General features: G+C 40.6%; 2 protein-coding genes across 10 annotated transcripts in view; both read left to right on the plus strand.

Annotated features, from left to right (window-relative positions):
* Positions 1-506: 506 nt before the first annotated feature.
* Positions 507-12,337, plus strand: LOC148649857 (protein mono-ADP-ribosyltransferase TIPARP-like). Its single transcript, XM_088603048.1, has 10 exons — positions 507-602; positions 2,108-2,160; positions 3,945-4,051; positions 4,233-4,506; positions 4,924-5,151; positions 6,198-6,448; positions 7,086-7,263; positions 7,591-7,778; positions 8,061-8,324; positions 8,791-12,337. Exons 1-10 carry the CDS (start codon positions 533-535, stop codon positions 9,239-9,241), a joined length of 2,064 nt encoding a protein of 687 aa, XP_088459174.1. The 5' UTR covers positions 507-532; the 3' UTR covers positions 9,242-12,337.
* Positions 12,338-16,698: 4,361 nt separating this feature from the next.
* The window catches only part of yrk (Yes-related kinase), a 64,938-nt gene continuing 54,323 nt past the window's right edge, over positions 16,699-27,313 (plus strand). For 2 of the 9 annotated variants that reach the window (XM_088603052.1, XM_088603054.1), the window contains exon 1: positions 16,705-16,993. The gene's annotated coding sequence lies outside the window, so the exon portion shown is untranslated. Of the gene's footprint in view, positions 16,994-17,863; positions 17,985-27,313 lie in introns of all 9 variants that reach the window. The other 7 variants (XM_088603056.1, XM_088603053.1, XM_088603050.1 and 4 more) reach the window with 7 other exon arrangements.

A 27,313-nucleotide genomic window follows, 5' to 3' on the forward strand; every position in this document is an offset into this window, starting at 1 on the left:
AATTACGCATCGATGAAAAACCGGAGGTGTAAAAAAAGATAATTAGCTCACTGATAGTTTGATGTAAAGAGTGTGGAAATATCCACAAGTCGTGGTCTTTAAAATGCATTTGGTTTGACGGCGTTCTGTGCTTCCATTGCGAAGATATGGACAAAAGAATATTCGTGCTTGGTCAAAAAAATGTCATAAAAACGAAAAAGTAAAGGCTGAGAAAGCATCCACAATGTATTTTATACACAAAACAAGCATTCTCGCAACTTCGTGAAGCGCTACAGGCGTGCCAAAATCGTTTTCGAACTTCGAGCTAACTTTACCCCGGTGCTTCTCTCCCCGTCTGGGTCTCATGGAGAGCAAGCTATAGTATGCGAAAAGACGAATGCCTAATGAAAGAAATTGTATATGGCTAATAAAGTGATCTTATCTCTTATCTTATTATTCTCCAATCACACACACATATAGTACACACTCACAAGTTACTAATTTTGAATTCTTTCACTACGCCTATTTAGAAACCAAAAATAAAATGGGATAAATGTTTCGGTTTCTATTTGTTCCACACTGGACTCCCTGTAACGAATATATCGTATTGCACTTCAATTCTGGTAAGACCTAACCGTGTAGATTCTCTCAGTATACGATATACTGTAGTTTCTTTTAACTTTAACATGAACGTCCGTTCGCTTTTTACAAATAATGAATTGCACAGGCGAATAATAGACAAAGCCGAGGATAGCGTTTTATTACGTACAATTTTTCAAAAACATTTATCTCTATTGCTCTGCACCAGGGAGCAGTTTTAATAGTAAAGATAAATATATCTTTTATATATATTTTAGGTATCTAAAATACACTGTCAAGTATTAATAGTGTGTTAGGCTTTCATATTGCTTTTGAGCAAGGTGTTATATTGAAAGGAATTGAAACAGCGATTTATACTATACCAAGACGCGAAATATCTGTTTACAGTAGAAGGCTATTTAGATTGTGACAAAAAATATTTGATAATATTTAGAATCGTACGCTTGTTTTATAAAAGTAAATTATGCATTATCTTTAGAATTCGAAACTGAAAGTCAAGTTAGCAACGGGTATACGTGTGCAGTATAGGTTCATTCCCAGCCTTTATACTACTGTATGTCGACTGTTGAGATTGTTTTTAAATGTGTCGTTTCCGATTTTACCGTATGATTAAAACCGTAGGCTTTGCATAATCTTTTAATGTGATAAGACGCGTTTATGCCCATTTACGACAACGAGTTTTTCCACAAGTTGTGTTGTTTGAAAAGCGTTCGCTGGGATTGACTAAACGTGCTCACCGATTGTGAAAGCAGTCTTCATGCTCATGTGCTTTACTTTATATGCTATGAAAGAGAAACTGCTTGAGCTTCAAATGAGCTGCCTGTGTACAGCAGCAGAAAGAGGGCGCCTCGGTTTGTGTAGAGCCACATTCAGGAGGCTCATTCACAACTGGTGCAGGAGAGCTGTTAGCCGGTGAGGGGATGTCAGCTTCCCGTCTGTCACTGCCAGTTTTCGTCTGACCAGGGAGGGATTCTGTACATGGGAAAGTAATACTGAATCGGATGTTGTGAATCACTCATAGCTTTTGCAAGCCTAATAATATTTAAACTGAGGAAGCAAGGATAACCAAAATTACAAGGGTCTGGCTCAATATGTGACATATCGTTTCACAAAAACGAAAAAAAATGACGAGACAAAATTACAGTTACAACTTTGCAAGACATTGGGCATCAACCAAGATATTGTAACGCAACGGGGGCTCAGGCGGGCGCCCTTGCCGCATCTGGTCGGCCCCATCCCGACTGGAGGCTCGAACCCGAGACTTCCGCGTCTCTCTGCAGCGACCTAGCCCCGTGAGCCAAAGAGAGATCTCTCCACAGCCCAGTAGCTGTGGTCCTGCTATCACAGGGAAGGGCGGTGACGTCACCCGCTCTGGTACGCCGGCTCTTACACACAGTGCTTGTCAGCCGTAAGCGTTACAATATATTAAAACGGATAGGACTTCATTAGAAAGATTTATATATCTATTCAATAATGATGGTTTGGTAAGAGTATGTGGAGTAGTTACTAACTGCAATGTGTTCCCCAGGTTTTGAGACACCCGCTGCCGAGTATGAGTTCACAATGAAGCGCCCTTTGAAGGTTTGTTGATTAAAATTCTCCTGCAGAATCATTACCGCCAGAAATTTGATTTTTTTTTTACACTATGCACTTCAGGAGAAATCATTAAAAAAAACAGGATGTCAAATGAAAAGTCATTGGCAGTATCTGTCACCGCCACAGTCGAAATCTTAAGAGATCTTTTTGCCTTCATGGTGCAGAACCCAGCTGTAGCTGCAGCCCCCAGTGGGGTTCACAGCCACAGTCCTCAGCAGGCAGAGCAGTGCCCCTGCACAGGGTCAGCTGCAGAGCAAGTTCTGTTACGGTCGTCTGGGAGGTGGTGTTGGACCCATACAGCAATTCCTCTGAGCAGAGCTAGAGGGTGGTAGGAGAGGTCCAGGTCGGGGTTCGACAGGGTGATCCGAACACAGCGAAGGTGCCGAGGGCGTAGACTGAGACTAGCAGGGTTCATTCACACCGAGACATCCACAAGACTGTAAGCAGAAGGCAAGGTCGGAACAAACAGAGTCGATAGCCAGGAGACACAACGGATAATGAAAGAGCTCTGACGGGGAGAGAAAACCCATTACTGAACGAGGACAGAAGGGCTCGGTAGGTATTCGTAAACCGCAGGAGAGGGCCTGGATGATTAGATTATTAATTGAGCCCACGCAGGAATGTGTGGAGCAGCGATTCCTGCGAGGCTGGGACGTAACGAGTTCACGGTGAGAAATTAAATGCACATGGATTTCTTCATGCTGAGCTCCTCTGTTGGAGAATTTTTTTTAAAGCTGATGAATGGGATTTGTTCAGATTTATAACAATTTTGCAAAGCATAGGATGTTTATTGCAGTATTAACCATGACGGTTTAAAAATATCACAGTTTTGATTACTGTCCACTACACTATTTTAAAGCTTGCATTCATGACACTTTGAAGTGGCAATGAATAAATTTAATAATTGTTGCAGACCTACTCCACACCGTCAAAAAACAAACAAAAAGTTAATAGATAATATTAAAGTAAACATTCATAATTATTCAAGCCCTTTCCTGTGATAAAATTAAACTAATTAGATGCAGAAAATCACATTAACAAGATACACAATTCGTTGAGTAGCTTCTGTCTGTGTGCAATAATAGTGGCTCTCATCATTTCAGAATAAAACAACTGTCTCTGTGAGGTTCATTGGTCTTGTATTGGGATACAAGCAAAGACTTAAACATAAATACGTTTTTTCAGTGCAAGTCAGAGATAAAGTTATTGAAAAACACAAATCAGGAGAAAGGTATACTGTAGCAAATATCAAAGTCTGGGAATATACTTATGAGCATAGTTAACTCAATCAAAGTCTACTTTTGCAAGATACTGTCTATAGAAAATACTATCATTATACTGTTGGCTCAATCCATGATCTTTTCCACAGTATCATTCTAATGTCATGTTCATCTTCAGTTAGTGAAATATAGGATGGAAATGTGAGTTCAAAAGGATCTGGGATTAACGATCAGCATGTGCTGTTAATTGTGCTTGAGAGATCAATGAGATGAAACAGTCTTCAGCTATGATGCATAACCTCAAGGAACTCAGGCTCTGATTTGTAATCAGCTGTTTTAGTGTTTTTAACAGTGAAATGGAAGCAGCGACAAGCAAGTTTAAAGATTTTATTGGAAATGGTTGCAATCATTTAAAAAAAAACATCATTCGTTTCTGACAATCCCAACCTACCGAACCTTCACGTTTGTATGAAGCAGTTTGAAATGTGTCTTCAGAAGGCCTTGACTAGGCATGAGTGGAATGTGTCATGCCTGTAATTATTCTTACAGGTGGAAGATGCTCTGTCCTACCTGGACCAGGTGAAACTACAGTTTGGGAGTCAGCCCCAAATGTACAGTGAATTCCTGGACATCATGAAGGAGTTTAAATCACAATGGTGATTCACTTTCTATTCATTAAACTAAGTAAAATTATTTGTTTTCATGGTCTGAAAGACATTTCTGAACATAGACTGATGTCCAGTTTAGTAATGAGCAATCTCTTCTATTCATGGCTGTGCACAGTGTTGCCGTGCTGAGTGATGCAGACAAAGCACTAAGGACTGTTTTGTCTTCCAGCATTGACACCCCTGGGGTGATCAACAGGGTCTGTCAGCTCTTCAACGGTCATCCTGATCTAATAATGGGCTTAAATACCTTCCTGCCCCCCGGGTACAAGATTGATGTCCAGATCAATAATCTTGTAAGCATCACCCTGCCGGGTCACCAGGTCCAACCCCATGGCATCCAGCTTCACCCTTCAACCCAGGCACCTCCTTATCAGTCTGCTGTGCCCTCAACACCTGCTGCTGCCCCTCTGACCTGCCAGCCTCCACCAGCCAAGATCAGCAGGGTCAGCACTACATCCTTTTCTGACTTGAAACCTTCGAGGTAGAAACATTTTAAAAAAGCACTGTACCTCACTAATGTAGGTAATGACTTTCATTGCTTTATGACGACACATTCATTAAAATGGCTAATTAACTCTGCTGTCTAAGCAGGAAGTTGTGAAAAAAACAGAGGTACTTGCATAGTATGCTAGGGTGTTTAAAACAGGGAATTTATTTCTTAAGGTTAAGAGACAATCTAATTTTTGTGTCCAAACTCTTTTGTACTGTAATAGTTATCATTTTGGTCAGTGTATTTTCAGTGCAGTGGCAGGCCCAACCCTGTACTGAATTAAGCAGTTATTGAAAATAAATGGATGGATGGAAAGTGGGAGATTAACATAGAGCTAATTTTGGTTTTATTGTTTTTCTGGCCTCTGCAGTCTTCACCTCCGTCCCTGAAGGGTCAGTGCAATCCACCCAACCCCACCTGCAGCTTTCAGTGCATCAGTCCTGTCCAGCTGCAGGCTCCAGTCAGGGCCTCGTCACCACAGAGCAACCGGCTGCTGGAGTCCAATCTGTCCACTGACTGTCATGTTAACAAGAACACAGATTGCTTCAAGGCCACACCCGGCTGTAAGGCTTTCCTGGAAGTAGTGGACACTTACCAGGTAGGAAGGGCAGCATGTAGGGCTCAGCACCCAAGCTTAGCCTTTGTTACACAGTATTATCTTTTAGCACTTATCAGCCAAATACAACTTGACAAGTTTCCAGTACTTTGCTGTAAGCTAGTGTCCAAACTTTCCTCCTTACGATTACTTACGAAGAAGAGTTAACTTGTCATTTTTAACATGAATTTTGCGACTAAAGATAAGAAATCTAACGTTTTAGGTGGCATAACAATTTTGATCATGTCATGTTTTTCGATAATGAAGTTAGAAAGACTAGACCAGGGTTGGGCAGCCTTTCAGAAGGGGCAGGGAACACATACACTGCTATATACAGGTGTGTCGGCCACTGATACATTTTTAACATCAGTCATAGTCATAGTAACATTTTAGTTAGTTTAAACTACATAATATTAAAATAAAATAGCATATACAATTAATTAATTAATTGATCCTTGAAGTGTTTCTTGTGCTTAGTCTGAAAATCTCATTTGGACGTTTGATGTGCACCGAACAGCGCTCTCACAAAATACGGAACAAACAGCAGGATTTTTACGTCGAACAAATCTGTTTTCATCTCTCCAGGGAACAAGCAAACTTTATAACTTTTACTTTGGAGCAATCAGTAATCAGTGGACTGCATTGTTAACTTATCCGAGATTCAAGAAGTTATCGTCACTGTTTACCGTACATAAGCATTATACGTAGAATGAATCGTGCTTATAATGTATAAGCTGCCAACCCCTGTTGTAAAGTTTGAGTCTGCTAAGTGAAAAGAAAGGATACATCTTTTGTTTGGTATCCTGTGATATTTTTTCTGACTGCTTTTATCCATTTGTACTCATTTATACAATAGTGCATTAAACAGAAGCAATCTGAGTGAAGTACCTTTCTCAAGGGTACAACTGTAGTTATACACTCAGAGCCCTCACCATGCCTCCACTACCACTGTACAGCATACTTGCAGAGAGACTATTACTATTCAACCTCTGTGGATTACTGTTCTCTGCGTGAGTGTTTCCTGATTTGTGACCTGTGTGTTGGAACAGGATGCTTTAGGGCAGGGAGTGGTGCAGTGCCATATCCATGAAAAGAATGGCGTTCTCGTCTGCCCAGATTTGTTCTCTGGATGCTGCAGCTTCGGAGCCATGTGCCCCCGACACCACACTCCCCGTCCCTACCACTGGCAGCTCAGGGAATCCCAGTCTAAGCAGTGGGTCAGCATCTCAGACTCTGCCCAGCAACACCTGGAAGCCTTGTACTGCAACCACACCGTCAACACAGCCACCTTCCAGAAGGGGTAGGTGCGCTGAGTTGCGGAGGTTTCAAATAAGGTTTTTCTGAGTGGCAGTTGGGAGCTAATTAATCCAGCTGTAAGAAGCCACCTGTTCTTTTCTTGTCTTTTCTTTTTATTGCCGAAATTCCTCTTTTGATACAAGATTGTTTCTGGTGTACTATACAAAAGCATGCAATCATGTCATAATTTCTGAGCCAGTCTTTGATATATTGCATTGAAACTATCTTGCTCTTTTCAAGCTGTCTTTTATTAGTAGCAGCAAAGCAAGAATTTTGAAATCGTATCCTTATAGTCAAAGGTTATCCTTGTATTTGCATGTTATCCTAACCTACACATGCAAGACAAGTATAATTCCCATTGCAGCTTGAACTGTACAAAGTAACGAATTGGACACATTAATTGTCCTCTAACATCACCTTTATTAATCATGAATATTACTGTAATAGGCAAAACCTTAGTGCAGAGATTCTTTTTGGTGTCTTGTAAGCTTATTCATAAGTTCTATTCATTCATGAAATCAAAGGCTTTATATATGAGGAGCAAAACATCAGTGTTGGACAGGAATTCAATTTAGAGAAGCCAATGGAAGAGTGATGCAACCATTTCTACTGAGGTTCTGTTTTCCTCTTTTACTGTGTAGAGCTAAAGCAGCTGGAAGTTTCCAAATAAATTTGCAGACCCTCACCGTGAGGAGCAGTGCGCCATTTGACCAAGCACGAAGACTCACCACCACAGCAGACCCAGAGACCAGCCCCCTTTTCCATACCGATTGGGTAATCTACTGGCAGGAGGGCACAAGCTGGAAAACGTATGAGGAGGTAAAAGAATCTGTCATCTCAAGAGGCAGTGATAATACACAATTGTCCGAATGTATTGTAATACAACACTGTTTCATTTGTTGTATTTGTTTAGCTCTCTGTAACAGTGATTTGAAAATGCCCTGATAAGGTAAACCCTCCTTTGATCAAAATATTCAATTAGGACCACATTCATTTACAGTTGTTTAATTGTCATGGGAGCTAGTAGCTAGCTGGTATTACAAATTTAATTTATTACAAATTAAAGCATGGATGTAACCATGTTTAACAAATATTTGCGTTGTCATTTTCAGCAGGCTAATGAATGTGTTCTTCTGTTTCAACCAGCCAATTGCCAGTCAGCTGGAAGCAGCATTTGAGAAGGGCATGTGGAACCAAGCCTTCTCTTTGAATGACGTGATCTACAATGTCGACTTGAAGAAGTTCACTCAGCGCAACGTGAAAACTGGCTTCACTAGAAGCATTCGCCGAAGACCACGCTTCTTCTCCGATGTGCGTCTTTCGAAGAATTTGCAGTGAGTTTCTCCGTCTTGTTTATCCCTTTGGGAGTCAAAATTCAATTCTTTCACTTTTCTGACTTTCTGAAAACACCATACCCAGCACTTAAAATACCCTACTGAATAAATGGTAAAGAACTTAAATGCTTAGCCAATGGAAAGCCTATCTTAGAGCATAGCCCTTGATAGGTAGATACAGTATGTTAGTGGAGCATGTGCACTAGAGCCTTGGTGTCACTGGTCTGTATGATTACTGCTTTAAAATATACTGTAGTACATTAACTCTGGTTTCTCTTCCAGGAAAGCGAATGGTGTTTTGCCGAGTAATTCAGATAGCAGAGCATTTTCCCAGAACCCTTTTTTACCCGGCTTAACCAGCTATCCCCCAACATGGGTTCCTGGCTTTCCTAAAGATGGGTTTTTTGCCAGGATCCGTGTGCCAGTAACTAGTGAGTCATACCAACACATTCATGAGCTCTTCCACAGGACTATGCCAGAAACGCAATTCTTCATTGTTGCTGTTGAGCAGATACAGAACCCCCAGCTGTGGAGTAAGTTTGAGAGGTAAGCATGTAATGATCTTTTGCATCACCGAATTTTATTGAGAACTCCAAAAAAACGTCACTGCAATTCCCATTCCCTTAAAGTTCTGTTTATTTTTGCTGCATATATGTAATGGTGTGGATTCTCGGTTGCCCTTTCTGCTTGCTCGTTTAAACTTTTACAAAGGGAGTAGGATGGGGTAGTGAATTAGAATGCAGCAGATCTCCGAGGCCTGTTTGTGCAGCAATGTCCTGTTCACTGGGCATAATGTAACACAAATATGTTACAGTTATTTCCCTTCAGCCTTTTAAAATATCTGTCTGCTTGCCCTGCATTTGTGCTCCACTGCTTTTTAAGTCTCTTATTTATCTATTATTTAGTGCTATATGTTTAAACCTGTGCTATTGTATGTGCTATGAAGCATTATTGTGTGCTTTCTAATTTAAGCACTCTAATATCTGATATTATAATTCACTTGTATTTCCAGCAAGAGGGATTTCATGGCTCGGAGGTCTGCCAGTGGTGGCACTCTTGTAAATGAGATGCACCTCTTCCATGGCACAACAGAGAGAGCAGTTGATGCTATCTGCAGGCTGAACTTTGACCCCAGCCTTGCGGGCACCAGGAATGGCCACATCTATGGCAAAGGAACGTACTTTGCACGCGATGCCAGCTTCGCTGCTAAATACACCACCTTGGAGACAGGAGAACGACACATGCTCATCGCCACAGTTCTCGCTGGCCAGTGGGTGAAAGGCCACAATTTCGTTACGCAGCCTCAGCCTCTTAAGAACTCCATCTCCAGTGGTGAACTGTATGATTCCTGTGTAAACAGCGAAGACGAGCCAACCATGTTTGTCATTTTTGACAGCTGCCAGTGCTATCCCTATTATCTCATTCGCTACAAAGATATTACAGACAGAGTTGTCGTGTTTTAAGACTTGCATTTCAGCTGATGATGTATTAGAGTTCAGAAACGTGGTACATTGGCATGTCCGCAGCCACAGGCATTAGGGCATTGCATGCTATTTGAAGTAAATTACTTAACTGAATACGCTACTTGACTGAAGCCAGTTGTCACGCACAGGGTCTTTAACAACACACTCCACGGGAGTCGGAGTCAGATTTGTCTCTCGAGTTAGAAAGCTGAGCCTCAACAAAGACCCCGCAGATGGTAATCCGGACTTCATCTGCTTATGGTTTGTTTTTGAACCCCCTTGGATTTTTTTTTTTGTTTAGGGCCTCAGGAGCTGCCCTTGAAAAGGGGGGGTACTGTCACGCACAGGGTCTTTAACAACACACTTCACGGGAGTCGGATTCGCCGCCCGTGACACCAATCATGATGCAAAAAAGATAAGGATGTCCATGTGGTCACACAGCCAACAATTGATTTATTTGTAATTTTTAACTTATTTTCGACAAGTGGGGCAATCTGCAGGATATATGGTGTCCATAATATTACAATATGCTGATAGCATTAGTGTGAAGGAGCCTTAATATGCACAGATGTGACTTATAAAGTCCTGTAATGCAAACATTATGTACAGTATTATAGTAGTTCAAGTAGGTAGCTGTGTCAGCATGCGTAGGCTGCAAAGAAACAAGTAAAGGTTTATTCCATGCTGAAAAGAGAATAAAAGAAACACAACGTTTTGGCTGTGGAGTCTTTTTTGGTTTCTTCATAACCAAAGAAGGCTCCACAGCTGAAACGTTGTGTTTCTTTTCTTCTCTTTTTAGCATGGAATAAACCTTGACTGTGCATTGTATACTATATACAACTGCTCCTGCATGACAGAAACTCTCACAGAACTTCAGCTTTAACAGTAAATTGATCAGATGGGTCCTAAACTTCTTAACAAACTGGTCTCAACAGGTCAAATTGGAAATTGGTTATCTGACATTTGGAACACTTCCACTGGGTCACCACAGTCCTGTGTCTTGTCTCCCTTTCTGTACATTTTGTACACTAACGACAATGAGCACAAACACACAGGTAGACATCTTATAAGTTTGATGATGAAACAACCTTAGTCAGTTTATTAAAGAGCCCACAAAACTATCCTGGAACCATTCTAAATTCATTTATTAAATTATGTGATGGGTTCTCTTTGAAGTTAAGTGTTTTAAAAAAAGGGAACTGGTCATTCATTTTAGGAAAAATGCAACACCCCTCCACAAAACTACTGTAAGTAACAGTCAAACTGTAGAAACTATCAATGACAACAAGTGTTTTGGACTAGTTATACAGTAGATAAAAACCTGAACTGGGACAAAAGTTGTGACACCATTTACAAAACAGGCTATCAGAGACTTGTTTTCTAAGGAAATTCAGCTATTATAAAGTAGATAGAACTTTTTTTTAATACTTTTCTAGAAGTAATTTATTGAAAATGTCTTATAGCATACTGTCTCACTGGTTCCGCAACATCAGTATTGTTGATTACAAGAGGTTGGGAAAATTAGTGAAAATAAATAGCCAAATAATTGGGGAAATCAAATCAACTTAAATATCCATTACAAACAGAAGGCGATAGATACATACTTTATTGATCCCGTGAGAGAAATTGCAGTGCAAGAGCAGCTTAACACAGACAACACAGCCACAGTGTAACAAATGATACAATAATAATAGTACAATACATACAATACAATCAGTACAGTGAGGGGTGCACTAAAAGAGGTACTCACAGTCCGGACACACAAAGAACAAACTAGAACAGAACAGTACACAGAAAAATTGTATCGCACATATGAATATAAATATAGATGTAAATAAAGATATAAATATAAATGCATTGCACGGGTCCCTGGCATATTTTGCACAAAAAACGGTTGTACATGGGAAAAGAAAAAGAACAGATGTAGCAGTTTACTGTTCAGTCCAGAAACAGGTCACTATCAATATTGCCTCTGCCCAGACGCAAGGTGGATGCGTTGTACAGTCTTATGGCAGAAGGCAAGAATGACCTCCTGTAGCGCTCCCTGTCGCACCGCGGATGAATCATTCTATTGCTGAATGTGCTCTTCACTTCTACAAGCCTGTCATAGAGGGGATGGGAGACATTGTCCATGATGGCCTCTGGTTTGGACACCATTCTCCTCTCAGCCACTACCTCCAAGGGGTCCAGGTCAGACCCAATGACAGAGCTTGCTCTCCTGATGGGCTTGTTCAGCCTTTTAGAATCCACTGCTCTAATCCCAGAGCCCCAGCATACCACTGCGTAGAAAATGGCGCTCGTTACCACTGACTGATAGAACATATGTAGCATCTTACTACATACGTTGAAGGACCTGAGCCTCCTCAAGAAGTAAAGTTGGCTCTGTCCCTTCTTATAGATGGCCTCAATGTTCTTAGACCATTCCAGTCTATCGTCAATGTGCACTCCCAGGTACTTGTACGAGTCCACCATCTCCACGCCACTCCCATGGATGTAGACAGGAGTAGGTTTGACCTTTTTCCTCCTGAAATCTACCACCAGTTCCTTTGTCTTTGTTACATTAAGTTCCAAGTGGTTCTCCCCACACCACTCCACAAATTTGCTGACCAGTCCTCTGTACTCCTCCTCCTGCCCACCCTTGATACATCCCACAGTTGCAGAGTCATCTGAGAACTTCTGCAGGTGGCGTGAAGTCCAAAGTATAGAGGGTGAAGAGGAATGGAGAAAGAACCGTCCCCTGAGGAGCCCCCTGTGTTACTAACTACCTGTTCAGACACACAGTTCTTATAGTCTCACTATAAAGAAGGCCCAAAGCATTATGGTGTGTCTCACCCCCTACATTGTGAATTTACACAACTCCCGTTTGGAAGATGCTCTTGTGTCCCAAGGTGTAAAAGTAACAGTCTGAGGAAATCTTTCATCCGTGCTCCAATATCTCCCTCAAACAATGTAAATAACTCTTATTCCCTGTAACACTGTTGTACTGTCTTCTCTGTTGTTAATGTTTGTCTGTCTTTTTTATATTGTTGTGTTGAACTATACTGTAAAACCAGTTTCCCTCAAAGGATAATAAAGCCTGAACTGAATTTGCCAGTTTTTGTTGGCTAATCACCATTTATCCTTGGTTGAAGAGGAAGAAAAGAACTGGTTTAAAACTTTCATCTGGGACTGACAGTAACAGTATGGATTAATAGATACCCACCCAATACGGATACTCCAGTTGTCTTTAGACTGGAACTCATGTGGAGTATGAGACATGTCTACATCTCCTAATTGCCCAATCAAAGTGCCAGTTCTCTATTGACATACTGCAGACTCCATCTTGCCTGACGGGAGTTTTGGTGCCAATTGGAAGAGTGGCACACCTCTCACTGGCATTACTGTAGGTGCCCAGCAAGTCAAAGGAGTCATTGTGTGCTGACCCTTTACCTAGGCATGAAGTACTAATGTCTAAGCTATAGAGAAAGAAACACATTTTCACGAGTGAACGACTGGGGAGCCTATCTCCTATAAGCCTATTTTTCTTAAGAAATAATAAAAAAACTTGTTGTATTTTTTAATTAAATGCCAAAGCACTTTACAAAGATCCCAATTGATCCCCACCCACTGACAAATATGTCATATAAGTATGTTCTCCCTTTTTAGGGTAATAGTTTTTTAATATTTGTCAAAAATGTATTATAGTCATTTTAATTTAATTTGTAACAGCATTACACCAGCCTCGTGAGCAGGCACAAAAATGACAGATGCATAAAGTTTGATTAATGAAGCTTAGAGGGCCATTTACTGTATTTAGTTTTTACTTATCAATACAAACATGTGGCACTGCATCATACAGGCTGGAGGTTATGTCTGTTTTATTCCAACAAATCCCTTTGTTTTGCAGATTTGAATATGCTACCAGTAAATTTTTTAGACTAATAATGGTATTTAGGTTTAAATAGAAAAAACTCTTTTTTGCAAAGACCTTATTTTGTAAAGAACACAGACTCTTAGATGTGCGGAACTGTTTTATATGGAATGACCAAGATTTGAATAATTCACTTGCCTTCATGTGATTCAGGAGTTCTAGGAGTCTAGGAGTCCTAAGCAGCTACAGCTGTAATTGTAGGTTCACATTATTTTCACATAAGACAACACTTTTGCAGCAGACTTTGTTTTGCTTTTCACACTTACACTTTGGTTTCAGTTTCTTTTCAGTAAACCTTTCCCGACATACTGATCGTGTACTATCACCTACTGGCCATTTGAAGTAATTCCCACCTTTCCTCTGATGAATTCTGACTTTTGAGGCTTAACTCACTACCGATAAGACTGCATTTCGAAGAGGGTGAGTATCTTTAGTTAAGCCACAATCATTTACATGATTTTTACATTTACAAAAAGAGCAAATTGGATGATAAACTACAGCTTTAGAAAGGCAGGCTCCAGGAATATGAGCACATAGAAAACCTACAGTATGATGTTGAGTTGCAGGAGTCTTTATGTGTTTCTGCAGGTCTTACACACCACAGAGTGACGTGAGGTCCCCTCTTTAATCATCATTATAACCCTAACCCCACATGGGAATGTGCCTTCCAAACCCTTCACAAACTATATTATTAACTAATAAACACCCAGCGAATATTATCACAATAGTGGCTTTTTAGTGGACCTCTAGTGGCAAGTCCTTTGCTATTACAATCTTCAAAGACCTGCCTGCAACAGAGGATTTCAAAGTATAATTAAGTAGATTAATTAGGTCACATTGATTTGGGTTGTGAGCAAATACTATTATACTGTATTGTATTATATTATACATCATCTTCAGATGCTATTTTACAATTTGAGAAGTGTAGGAAAGGGGTGCAAAGTACACTAAAAAGGAGAATATTCTGAAAGAAAACATCACTGTCTGGAACTCTTGCATGGTTCTGTAACGTGTTCTGTGGTGTATTGTGTAGTAAAGTACAGTGAAATTGTGGTAAAAGTACAGGGAAATAAACCAAAGCATGTCACTATGGGAAAGTAACTGCTGAACATTATAGAACCAAAAATGATAAAGATATCTCAGTTTCCTTTTCTTGTTGTGTTAAGTGAGTATGGAAAGTTCTGAAAAAGGAATGGGCCACAGTGTTGCTTGACTTAAGTCTTTGCCCTTAGGTTTGCCATCATAATGTGATGCTACCACTTGCAGTGGATCCATGACCCAGTTTGGCATCCAATACCACCCATAAATCCAGCTAACATCTGGAGGAGAGACGAAAGTCCCCAGCTAAAAGTGTTTCAAAAGCTGGAACAGTTACTAATTCTGTGGCTTTTCCAGTATAGTTTATTTGCAGACTTTTGCTCCATCCAGCATCCTTGCTATATTGATCTTGTTGATTATCAATTAAATAACTGCAGAGTTGGTTGGAGCCAAACTCTACAAGACAGTGGCTTAGGAGGGCTGTACTTTGAGAAACCTGCTCTTGGTCAAGTTAGAAAGCTCCTATCTGAGAGCTTCAATACAGACTGGACAGGTCACACAGCCAAGGCCGAAGATCAAGCATTACAAATGTGTTATGAGCAGAACTGGAGCTAAAGTCAGAAAAAAAGAGATGGAATTATCTGTTCCTGAGCAAGATCCAGAGTGCACTTGTTCAGTGATTTATGCTTAATGTAGTGACTGTAGCTCTAAAAGTAGAACCTATGCACTTAATTATTTTACTAGTTTTCATAATTGTAATAAACTCTTTTTAGTTGTAAAGTTGTAAGCTTTTTTTTCCATCTTATGTCATGTCATAATAGAAATGCTTATTTGAGGCCTCTAAATCAAGAACCTTTTTATTTACTCACTTTTTAACACAAATATTTGTGTCCTGATGGGGCAGCATGGAGTAATGGTGAGGGGTTCTGAGCTCCCAGCCTGAAGGTCGAATGTTCAAGTCTGTTGTGGACATTGCTGTTGTATCCTGATAGTTGCTCTAGCCCACCCCACTATATAAATGGGTACTTGCATTACTAACCCCATATACAGAGAATACTCTGAACTTAACACTACAGAAATATGGAAAAAGCTACAGCCCAAGAAACAGCTGAAGAAACAAAACAGCCCCAAGTAACTAAAGACCAATAAATCTGACATCTATTACATGTAAAGTAATAGAAATAAAATTGTAGAAATAAACAAGAGGATCATCTAGGTAATAGTCTGTCATATCTGGTGCTTGAGATAGAAACAAGCAACAGTAGGTTTTTATAGTTCAGGTGGGTAGCTACATCAGCATGCGTAGGCTGCAAAGGAACAAGTAATAACTGAAGAAGGCTCCACAGCCGAAACGTTTTGTTTTCTTTCTTCTCTTTTCAGCATAGAATAAACCTATTACTTGTTCCTAGCCTAAGTATAGTCCAAGCAAAATTTAAGAGACCTGAACTACCTGAGGCAGGCAATTGCCTCAGGTGATACACATCTCCTGTCTGATTGCAAATCCATTACAACCGACATTGACTGACAGGTGAGAAGAGGCTATATTGGCAAACCTAGTGCACTCCACAACAGTAAATGACAGATGCTCATTTAATCTAAAGAAGTGCAGGCTTTGCTATGCAGATCAGTAAAAACATAAATTATAAAAACAAATTCAGAAACACTTACCTAGAACAGGCTACTTATGAAAAAGAGTTGTAGGGAAGCAATAAGAAAGCAAATTAAAAACCTGTATAGTCACAAGTGTCAATTTTAAATCAATGCACCATATGCATTAACAGAAAGTTAATAAGAGATTTTGCTGTTCTTAACTTCAGTCCAGAAAAGAACAACCAGATACAGTCCTAGACTAAAAAAAATGTCCAACATGACAGGTTAAAAGAACTGAGCCTTTTTAGTCTTGAACAGATAAGACTTATTGGATCTGATACCAGTATTCAAAATCCTCAAAGGCATTAATAATAAAGTCAAACCAGCGGACATCTTCAAAATGAAGTGAAACACGAACATGAGGATTCATAGATACTAACTGGAAGTGGATTTAAAAACAGTTTTAAACATTTTTTAAACATCAAGCTTGATGAAAACATTCTCTCACAACACTTGGAATACAAATCTTTTTTTTTAACTGTACGGCTTGTCATAGCACCGACTGAATCACCTTCATGTTAAATAAAATCCCCCGACCAACAGGATTGTACAGACATTTTGAGACTGTTTTATTGTCACACGCTAATAAAGTGTGCAGAGCTAACAGAGATTTCTCACCGCATTCCAAGACAGGTGTAGATTTACGCACCTACAGTATACTGCCTACAATATGCACCTCGGACCGGGTGCTCTGAAAATGCTGCGTTATCTATTGCAAGGTCGAGGACAGCTGCTACACAATTGTGTTTCCCACATAAAGCAGCGAGATAAACAAAAACTAACTGTTGTTAATACACGGGTATTGCTCTCAATCGCTAAATGAGGCACTTCTGCCTCACAGTCCCACAGGCAGGAGGGCCAGCACGCTCTGTCTGTGGTCTGCCGATCTCGGCTTGCTTGGGGGGTGTGGAAGACGAGGGGAAAGGGAAACGGAGGCTGTTGCTGCCATTTCGAAGAGGCAGTTATAAACACAAGCCGCAGACAAGGAACCTATCACAACCATCGCCGGATTACTGTCAGGAGGCACGACTCGGAGCAAGTGCGAGGAAAGGGAGAACGAGGACTAACTAACCAGCTCTTCTGTAGTAAAAGAAGACTGTGCACTCCGTCGTCAGATTTGTGTGTGCAGCTGAACAGACAGCATTACGGTACAGGTAAGACAAATGCATTTAAAAACGAAATTCCTGAACATTTCGGGACTGTACGTGACAATATATACCAGAAGGGATGATTTAATCTTATAGAAATGTGCAGTGAGAGAGATTGTGAGGCAGACGTGTAGTCAGTGCCCAAAATGTAATGCAAAAAGATGTAGCGTTGTGCAATTTTACAGATTTATTGGCTCTGGAAGTATGCAGTGAAAGGGGACCGCATATTTAACTAGGATTCTTCTTCATGTGTGTAAATCACATACGCTTTTACAACTACAGTGTTGTATGTCTATTTTGTTTCTAGGTTGTAATGGAGGGTTTGAACGATTCATTCTCGCCTGATGCTCGTACTAAACGTTTTCATGTCTTGATAAATGAATATACGAATGCAGTGTTTATTAAATAAGAATGTCTGGGCTTTAAGAAACAAGCAGAAAACAATAACTCAAATGGTGCAATACAGCGACTGCAATGCACTTCACTAATAAATGTTACATACTGTACAAACTGTACTTGTAGTGTAGGTTCAACAAATGTATCCGGTGTGCATGTTAAAATGGCAGTATAGACATTTTTGTACAAAACGAGGAATTTCAATTATAGCTGTAACAGGCTTTCGGGAGGAAATCTTGATCTTTACACTGTAAATGGCGTATTCTTCATGTGTAACGGTTGTGTTTCACAATTTGTGGGTTGTAACATTTCCTCTGCGGTACGTGTCGGAGGTTAGGAAGCCCCTGTTTGTCACCCGGGCGCTCTGCTTTTCCTTTGCTGGCTTCTTGTTATGAATTTCCGCTCCATCCGCCCCCCGACACTCAGATCCGGGAATTGCATGTGGAGTGACGGAAATCCTCTCCCATCTCCTCTTATCAGACGGGGCTGGGGAGATGAGAGACCCGTGAATTCGGACAGACGGGCAGGGTCAAGACACTGCGAGTAGCTCGCTTCCTCATCACCCTGCCGTGCGGCGCTGAGACCAGTTCGCACAGTTTAGGTAACGCTAATCCTCGTTTCTGTTTCCGACAACATGCTGACCGATTGTTCTGACACAACACATGCTTTGTGTTTTTTAACCTGGTATTACAAGGTACGGCAGTCTGTTGCAAGCAAGGGGAAATACAGAAATCTACTAAAAATGTCATTTGGTATCTTGCTTATGAGTCGTTGGTACAATGATAACTGATGATAGTGATACAGGTAATACAGCTGATTTGATTAAAGTGCTAACATGCTGTGAGTGTATACTGTACTTGTTTACTTTTAATTTCCAGTGATGTACCAGAGAGAGTGAGAAGCAATTGATTTGAATGGCATGTCTAGTTATTTCAGTACACTCAATACTGAGTTTGAAAGTGTAGTGAATTCGTTTCTGTGTTGATGTCTTGTTTCACTACAACAGGAACTGTTGATGCTTTTAAAACCATGACATATTCTTTAGTAGTTCAGGTGGGTAGCTGTGTCAGCATGTGTAGGCTGCAAAGGGACAAGAAATAGGTACAAATTCTTAGCAAACATAGTTTAGCAATTATTTTTAAAATATATATGTCTGTCCTGACATTTTATCCATCTTTTGTCAATGGATATACACTGGATCTTTGGTGTGATGTAAAAATTCCAAATAGAAGCAGGACTTTCTCAGAGTTTATCTGCATTTGTTAACTGTATGAACTGCAGGAAAAGCTTTAACTGCATGTGAACCAACCACGTTTTACTGTAACAATTAAACTTGTCAGTAGTCAGAAAAAATATTTATAGTATTACACCTCAGTAATGTTGCTCCAGGGTCACATAAAACATTCAGGATCTTAAATCAAGTCAGTGTGAACAGTTTATTTCTATTCCTTTTCAACAAAATAGTTCATTTTTCCATTTTTTTTAAAAGAAAAGTGTAGTAGCAATGGCGTTATATATGGTCAAGAATACAGTGTGAGCCACGATCCTGTCAGTGTCAGTGATATATACAGTACTGTACAATCCACAGCTACCCCCCTCACATTCAGACCCCTGAGAAAGTGTTTTGTTCTGTCTAGCAGAGTATGAAGTACCCTGCTGTTTCCTTGGGGTATCTGAAGCATGTAAAAACACTCTTTGCTCTGTCTGTATACATTACTGTAAAGCACTGCCATGGTACTGTGCCAGTTACAAATAACAAGGCATGTCTAAATATTGATGTTAGATACCCAGCAGCATTTAATCTGGGTATCAGCCAGGCGGACAGGGGTGGACACAGTATCAGAGTGACGTCAGGATGAAAGCAGATCCCGATGAGATGCAGACACGGTCAACTGTGTTGCAAGTAGGAATAAATGCCCATAAATGCAAAGAGTTCCACACTGGGAAGATAAATCAGTATAGCATGGAGGAAGAATGCAAGTCACAGACTTTAAGCCTACGCACTGCATGCCATTTAAACTGCCTGAGCTCCTAACTGTAATGTGGTGTAGCAGTTTGAAGTCAAATACCTGGGATTATATCTAAGAACATCAAAGACAAATCCAGGCTGCAATGGGCAGAATACCTCCAAATCCACCTGTAATAGTGAATTCAGTTCTAGCTACATCTTAGAGAGCCTGTGAAGCATAAAGGTGCCCAGCTCTTGTACGGAGGGCTACAATCCCCCCAGACCTACAGGTCCTAAAGAACAGGAGGAATCTCATTTAAGATCAACTCCACAGCGGCACGATAATGAGAGAACAGGACACGGTTTTGGTTCAACAGTGGCAGAATACAGTAAGAGTTTTATGCACTAAGCAAATTCCACAACATGCATTTCGCTTTGCCACTACACTACACTCCAGAAAGAATCTTACAGTAATTCACTGTAGGAGGAGTCTTATTCTTCTTGACGGTTTTGCCTTAGCATTGATGTTGTCAGCCTGTTCAAATCACTTTGCCAGAGTTCAAAATATTTTGTCCGTCAAATGGAGGCTGATGACAATCACAATTGCAGCCACTGACATTAAAATGTTAACACTTTAGTGTTTAACTACTGATGCAGTAAAGCATGCTGTTAGTGCCGGTAGCAATAGTGATCTCTCAATCTCCCAACCAATTTGTTTTTCAAGACGTTGTAATGTGCTTATCAGTTAGGTACATTTACTAAGACATTAATTCACAAAAATCCAGACTCCTTAAGAAACTGGGTAGGAGCCATGTTTTTCAAGTTGAGTTTGAACATTTTGACTGGTCCTTGGCAGAATATGATAATCCGTGCTGAGGTATCTTACTTCTTAGTCACAAAACCACTATTTTTGCATGGACACTGACATAGATTGCTGGGGAAAATCAAATCCATGTGTAATAGTCAGGTAGAAATGACTGTTATTTCATACCCTTACTCAGTAGCAGTACCCTGAGAGGAGGCTGGAAAAAGAGGCTGAAATTGAGATTCAAGTTTCTTGAAGTAAAGCAGCTCTACCAGTGATATGTTGCTAATATAAAATTGGCAAGACCAAAAATATTTCCACGCTCTGCATCTTGGCTATAGGAAGATTTCTATGCACTGTACTGCATAAATGCTGACATAGATTGCCAGGGAAGATCAAATCCATTCTGTTTTTTTTAGCCATTGATTGGACTAAAATTGGGTCCTGTGGTTTTATGTGGGAGAAAAATAAAAACACAGCTAGTCTCTGATCTATGCCATATTTTTCATTATCAAATCACACCCAAGAATACATGTCTTTCTCATCTTGATGGGAATAATACAACAATTTATTCGTGCAGGGTTGTGGCTTTTGAACCAGCATCACAAGAGTGACTTGCCTTTTGATCAGTAGTGTTTCAGCAACTGCAAGCACTTCAGTCCAGTGTATTGAATCCATTGACTGTTGTCATTACCTGCTGTTGTGCACAGTTAGATCAGTTAGATATGGAAGACATTGGGTCTGCGGCCTTGTCAAATACCACAAGCAGGAAGAACTGCAAGATGATGGAAATGAGAAGACAACCCCTATTTCTTTAAGAGGTTGGTTGGTGTTCAGTGTGGCAGTAGTGAGCAGGGCCCTGGAGGCTGATGCCACTGCAGCTGCTAGAAGCATTTCTCCAAACCTTGATGTCTTGGAAGTGCCTATAGATTTTTCTGAAGCAGGTGGAAGTAATTATAGATGTTAAACACCCAACTTTCAGTGCACAATCATGGTGTAGGAAGGCAAGCTGGTGTCTTGAAAGATACTGGACTTACTAATTACAGGGTCAAATGTACTGTATGCCAGGATATACCAGCATCTGACTTGGACAGCTGTAGCAATATGTGGACATGTATCAAGAAAAGGTTTCAGAATGTTGATTATTCTTCTTTTAACTGTTTACATACTGTATTAGACTTTTTCTTGAGTCCTTGAATCACATAGGAACAACCCAGGGCATGTTTGAGGTGATGTTTATCTTGTTCCACTTCAAACCAGTGCAGAATCAAGGGCTTATTCTCTTCACTATGAATGTACTTCAGCTCTGAGTCTCTACGCTTTGTCAGGGAGAGATACTGTGGGTGCTGTAGTGGGTGTCATTGCTGAGAGGCTGCAGTGAGTCTTGCGTTTGCTTGACACCTCGCCTACAGCAGTAGTGTCTGTGAGGAAGTGAGCTCTTATCCCCCTCCCTCATCACAACCTGTGCCAGTAAACTGAGATTAGTGCTGCCAACAGCTTTGTCACAAGACATAATGGAGTTACAACAGTATACTTTTTGTCTCTGATGGAAAACAAAGAAATGATACTTTTATGTTAGTCATTGTTGTGGTGCTCATACTTGTGGAAGTCTGAAATGCTTCACCATGACCTTGAAGTGAGTTCCATCCGGCCTGTTATTCAGGGACAAAGATGTTTTAGGCCAGGCTGATTCATTTTTGTCTTACTCATCCTATATGGAATCCCCATTTTTGGGATCTTCATATCGCTGCATGCACCTTTGATCCCTGTGATCACATACAGTACATGGGAGAATGAGAAAGTGTAGGCAGACACATCCTCATTAACACATCCTGGGCCCCAGCCACAGAGAAACAGTGCTAACTACTGGAGTGGTGTGTCCTAACCTAAAGGTACTACTGTATATCACTGCCAATGGCCACAGGGGTTACAATGTTGTTAAGAGCCCAGAGATCCATGGTCAGCTAATCCCACCCTGCCTCAGCCAATAATGTGACACCACATGAGAATCTCAACCTCAGTCACAGTCGGCAAGTGACATGACCCAGACATTCCCATAAAGTGGAAGTTTACTTGAAACAGTCCAGATGTATTCAAAGTGTTTTTTGCCCTTTTTCTGCTCATAGCCATTTCACAAGCATATCACAAGGTTTAAATGTTTGGGAGGTGGACATTTCTTTAACGTTTCTCTGTGTGGTGGAGTTTCTAGGTTGCCGATGACACAAAAGCAAATATGAAAAGTAGACCAGCGTAAGTAGGCTACACCCACATGTGCCGGGAAGTAACTTAGTCATGCACCTCATTTTCAGTGCTGCTGTTTACCTGGATCATTCCGTCACATGCACATATTTACCAGCAAAAATAATGACTGAAAATCAGAATCTGGAGTCCACTAATGAGTTCATTCAGTTTCTTTTACCACTCTTCTCACAACTGTTCAATAACTACCCTGCCTAAACTGATTTGACCTGAAATCTTTACCTAAGCAGGTAAGTCAAGGAACATCCTCTTAGCTGTGGCTACCATTGCATCTCAACAGTGTTGAGCGTATTGGTTTGCCATGGGTCCCCACAGCCTGCTCTGTCATGGTGCATTGTTCTCAGTCACTTCTGCTTAGGGCTGGGCGATATGGCCAAAAACATTATCACAATAAAAATTTTCATATCAGTCGATATCGATAATTATCACGATAAATGTCAAATCATTATTTCTTTCAAGTTTAAAAGCAGATTTTTTCTCCTGAGTGAAAGTTGAAGAAACCAGACAGTTAATTGGTAAATTAAACAACTTTTTATTTTAAGAACACGACAAACACTTGCCAAACAGCAGAAACATTAAACAAATCCGTTACCTGTCCGGTCTGCAACATGCACACGCATTAGTGCACATGCGCAAGTATTTTGTGTGCATACGCAAAGCATAAACATATACTGTATATCAAACATTTATCGAACTTTTGTTAAAATTATATAGAGGAAAATTATAAAGCGATAATTATCGTTATCGAATTATCGCCCAGTTCTACTTCTGCTTGCCTAATTAATGCCTAATACCTCGTGTGGTGGCTTTGTGAGGCATGAACCTGGTCAAGCTGAACCATTACCAAATAAAAACATGCAATTTATCTATACCCTGAAGAGAATCATTTCTTTATGTTCCAGGAGGTTACCAAGTCAATAAAGTTCTTCATATAGAACTTGGCTAATTTTCCCAGTATACCTGTTCATTTTCTCAGTGCAAGAAACCCATGAATGAGCAAGATGGAATGTAGATTTGCTGAGTGTTAGTAGAAAGGTTCAAGCTGTGTTTGGTTGTTGGGGGTGATATGGCATCAATGCCCCTTCATTGGCTTGTAAGGTGGGTTAAGAGGTGGAGGGGCTGGCTGAAAGTGTCATGGTCAGATACATCAAACAACTACTGTACTGCTGCCCTTTGCAATCTGGCAAAACTGTTTTTTTATTCTTTTTTAAAAAATTTCAGAGGTACTTATAAAATAGTGGGAAATAAGTGAAAAAAGAGAATTCCCACTCCTTAAAAATGGAAAACTAGGAGGGAGAAAGAGGCAGACGGATAGCTAGTAGATGAGCAGTGAGGTGATTGCGGCCACTGTGAAGCATCACATCCTGTTTCCTCACGAGGTCACTTCCTTTCTTTAGACCCCAGCTGCAAAGGAAGGAAGGGGGTGGGGGGTGTTACAGTGGACAGTGTTTGGCCTTGTTTTGTGACAAAGAGACAGGAATTGAGGGGGTGGATAGGGTGAGAAATGTCTGGTAGAAAAATATAAAATAAAGTCCGATTTAAAAATGAAGTGTTTTAACCCTTCAGTAACAAACGACAAACGACACAGCGACAAACAAATCCATGCTCTTTTCCTAGGGTGCAGAACCAACATGTTTGTTGTGAACTAACACTGAACAGCTCTCCCTTCCAGCATGTACTTCATGTGATAAATATGGAACTGCTGTGTCAGTCTCACTGCCATGTTCCTGGAAAGTGTTTTTCAAAATTCACTTTACAACTGACCAGGAGTGCTTGGTGACAGTGAATGTCAGGGACATTTGTGAGCAGAAAAGTTGAAATTTACAAGTGCATTTCTAGCCATAGCTAGCAATATCACTCAATGAAAGGCACTCAACATTTAAACATAATGGTGTCAGATTTGCTTTCTCAGAAATCATTGACCAAACTTCACATTTCAAGACATTGTTCAAAGAAGTGAGTGTGAGTGAGAATTTGAGCTTGTGAAAGAGTGTGCTATGCATCTATCATCAATCTATCATTTAACATTGCAGAATTTTGGAAAAGTAACCAAAATAAGGCAATGTGGAAATGTGTTTCTTATTCTGTTGACTGTTAGACCTACTGTACTTCTAAAATTCTAAAAAAGGTATACAATAAGACTATGTTTCTTGTTTTTCCAGTAATTGTGTTTTAGCTATAGTTCCAGCAAACACCAATATCCTTCATCTGACAGAGATGTGCTGACGAGATCCCGCCAGGATCCAGTCCCACTGTTTCAGGTGCCTTCTGGTCACCATTGTGGCTGCCATGCTGTGTTCTCTGGAGTTCTCAGGCCTCCTGTACTCTGGCTGTGCCATTGTCCTCTTCATTGTCGACACCTCTGTGCATTTTCACTCACTTTGTGAATTCATCTTGATACTGGTATACAGCTGGGCTTTATTAACGCCCTTCACAGCCGCCCTCCCACTTAGTGCTTCTCTTACAGTATCATGTGCATCGGGTATATACCTAGTGCCCTCCCCCCTAATCTCTTCTTTTCTGATTTTGTGAAGATGGGGCAGCTATACATATTTAACATAGCATGCATATGGCTGCCTGAGTAATTCTTGAATGGATGAGGAATGAACAGGTAACTACATGTGGGCGCACAGAATGATTTCTATAATTTAGATGTCACAGGTTCAAGCCTGAGTCTGACCAGGATCCCTCAAGCAGCAGCTCCTGATTGGCTCCTTACAGCCAGTGGTAGGATTGGGATTAGCTAGCCAGACCTCTCTTGGCTCCTGGAGAAACAGTGACCTTTGCGACTTGCCAAGCATCTGCAGGCCTGCAGTGATGTCTGTGACACTCTTCCAAATAGTGCTGAGTCCCCTGTAAATGACTGTGAATCAGAAGATGAATACTGTAGCTTCATGGAGGGGCATATCAGTAGCAGCTATCTGTGGTTGCTCATGTTTTTGTGTGGGTAGAAGAGGCATTCCTGTCAGCTGGGATATAAAGGCTCAGACAGAGATTCCAAATTAGGTGTAGTGTGTATATGAGCTGCAAACAGCAAATCTAAATTGTATTAAAAAAATAAGAAGAGTTGTTTCATTTCCGAGAGGAATCTGTTGCAGCTAGTAAGTGGGGAAAAAGAGGAGGATTCAATATGTTGTCATACTGGTCACCTGACCTTTGGAAACCGTAGGCTGCAACCAAGCCTCAATCAAAAATATCCCTGTGCCCTGGTATGCAATACCTGAGCACAGGCTACAGTACCATAACTAACTTTTTCATTTGCATACTGTATAGTATCTTACTGTTACAAAAGCAAATGGCACCAGATAAGGAAGATTTTGACATGAAATTAGAATCTCTGTTTGAAAATGGACGCAAGATTTCTGTCTTGCTCTTAATGTGTAAGTGCAATTTCTTCTGTAATTGTCTGGGGCCTTATATTCCAGTTACAAACAGCTTGTCTCAAGCTTTTCACCCAAACATGCATGCATATCGTCACCTCATGTGAAATTAACCACTCACGCACACTGGCCCTATGTTACTCTAGGCACTTCAGTAGCAGTTTTCTTACTGGCAGTTACTGCTTATTATCTCAGCAATAACTGCCAAATGTAAAACTGTCCTTGGGATTATTTTTCAGTGCTAGCTGTTATTGCTAATAAGCAACATGGCTTTTGTAACACTCTGAGTAGGATTGGTACAAAATTGCAGATAGCAGCTATTACTCAAAGCCATCATCTCTTTTTTCAGCTAAGATCAGGCCGGAAAAGGTCAGGGCAAAAAATTGACATGTATACCTCATTTATCTGAAACAAAATGTTTCAACTGGATTACCACAGCAGTATTATCAAGAGTAAGACATTTCAAATTAGGCTAGGTTCATGTCCTATAACAAATCTGTTGCTTCTCCCTGTGGAGGATATGACTTCATATGGAAACAGGAAGTGAATTTCCCTGAGACACCTGACTTCCCTCCCTCCCTGGCAGAGAGTTTGCATTGTTAACTTTCTCTCTCTTCCCCCTCGCTTTGTCACTCTGTCTTTTTCCCTCTCACTCTCTGCCTCTCTGCCTCACTGTCTTTTTTGAAAGCCTCAGTTTTTCTCTTTTGGTTCCTTTCTGTCTCCCTAGTTTTAATTTCGAACTGACAGAAGCCTGGGCTTCCTGTTTCCCACTTTGCAACCCATAACTCCCTCTGCTGTCATCTACAGCAACATGCCAAAGGGGGCACCACGTATCCCAAGGTCCAACCCCACAGCTTCTTCACTGGCTTCTGCAGGTGGAATGCCAGCGTCTTCCAAACAAGGAGGGAAAGCCTGACAAAGTTTTAACACACTGGGACCAGGCCTTTAGCTCAGATGTGTAATGTTCTGAGTGGTTTTGCCAGTAAAGACATTCATCTGAAGCTCATTTGATACAGGAATTAGGTGCTGTTGTGTACATATTCTGGCTATGTGGCAAAGCTATTCCAAAGACCAACACAATGGTAGGGCATACAGTAGACAGTCTGGAAGACAAATAGAGGAAAGCTGAGTTAACAAATATAGAGTGCATTGGTAAGACTGTTTAGACTACTATGCACACGTTTGCTTTGTGTTTCACACAGAAATGTTTCCAAATGAACTAAGGTAAAATGTGCGCATGGATTGAGAACTGGTAAACAGACAGCAATCAATGTTTCAGCTTAAGGAGCACAACTACTATTTGGGTGGACAGAAGCAGAATTATATTGCAGGGATGTATAGAGATGTTTTGAACTCTTTCTAATTCACAGTACGTCAATGATTTGGATTCATTGGCAAACGAGTTACATTTTTATATGACACATAACAGGAGGGGTGGCAAGCAGGAACACCAGCAAGGCTATTGCAAAACAATTCAGACAAAATGAGGGATTGGACTGACACTGGGCAAATGAAATTCAATGTTGATAAGTGCAAAG

Source organism: Lepisosteus platostomus, chromosome 13 (assembly GCF_059453375.1).
Source record: "Lepisosteus platostomus isolate fLepPlt1 chromosome 13, fLepPlt1.hap1, whole genome shotgun sequence".
Taxonomy (NCBI): domain Eukaryota; kingdom Metazoa; phylum Chordata; class Actinopteri; order Semionotiformes; family Lepisosteidae; genus Lepisosteus; species Lepisosteus platostomus.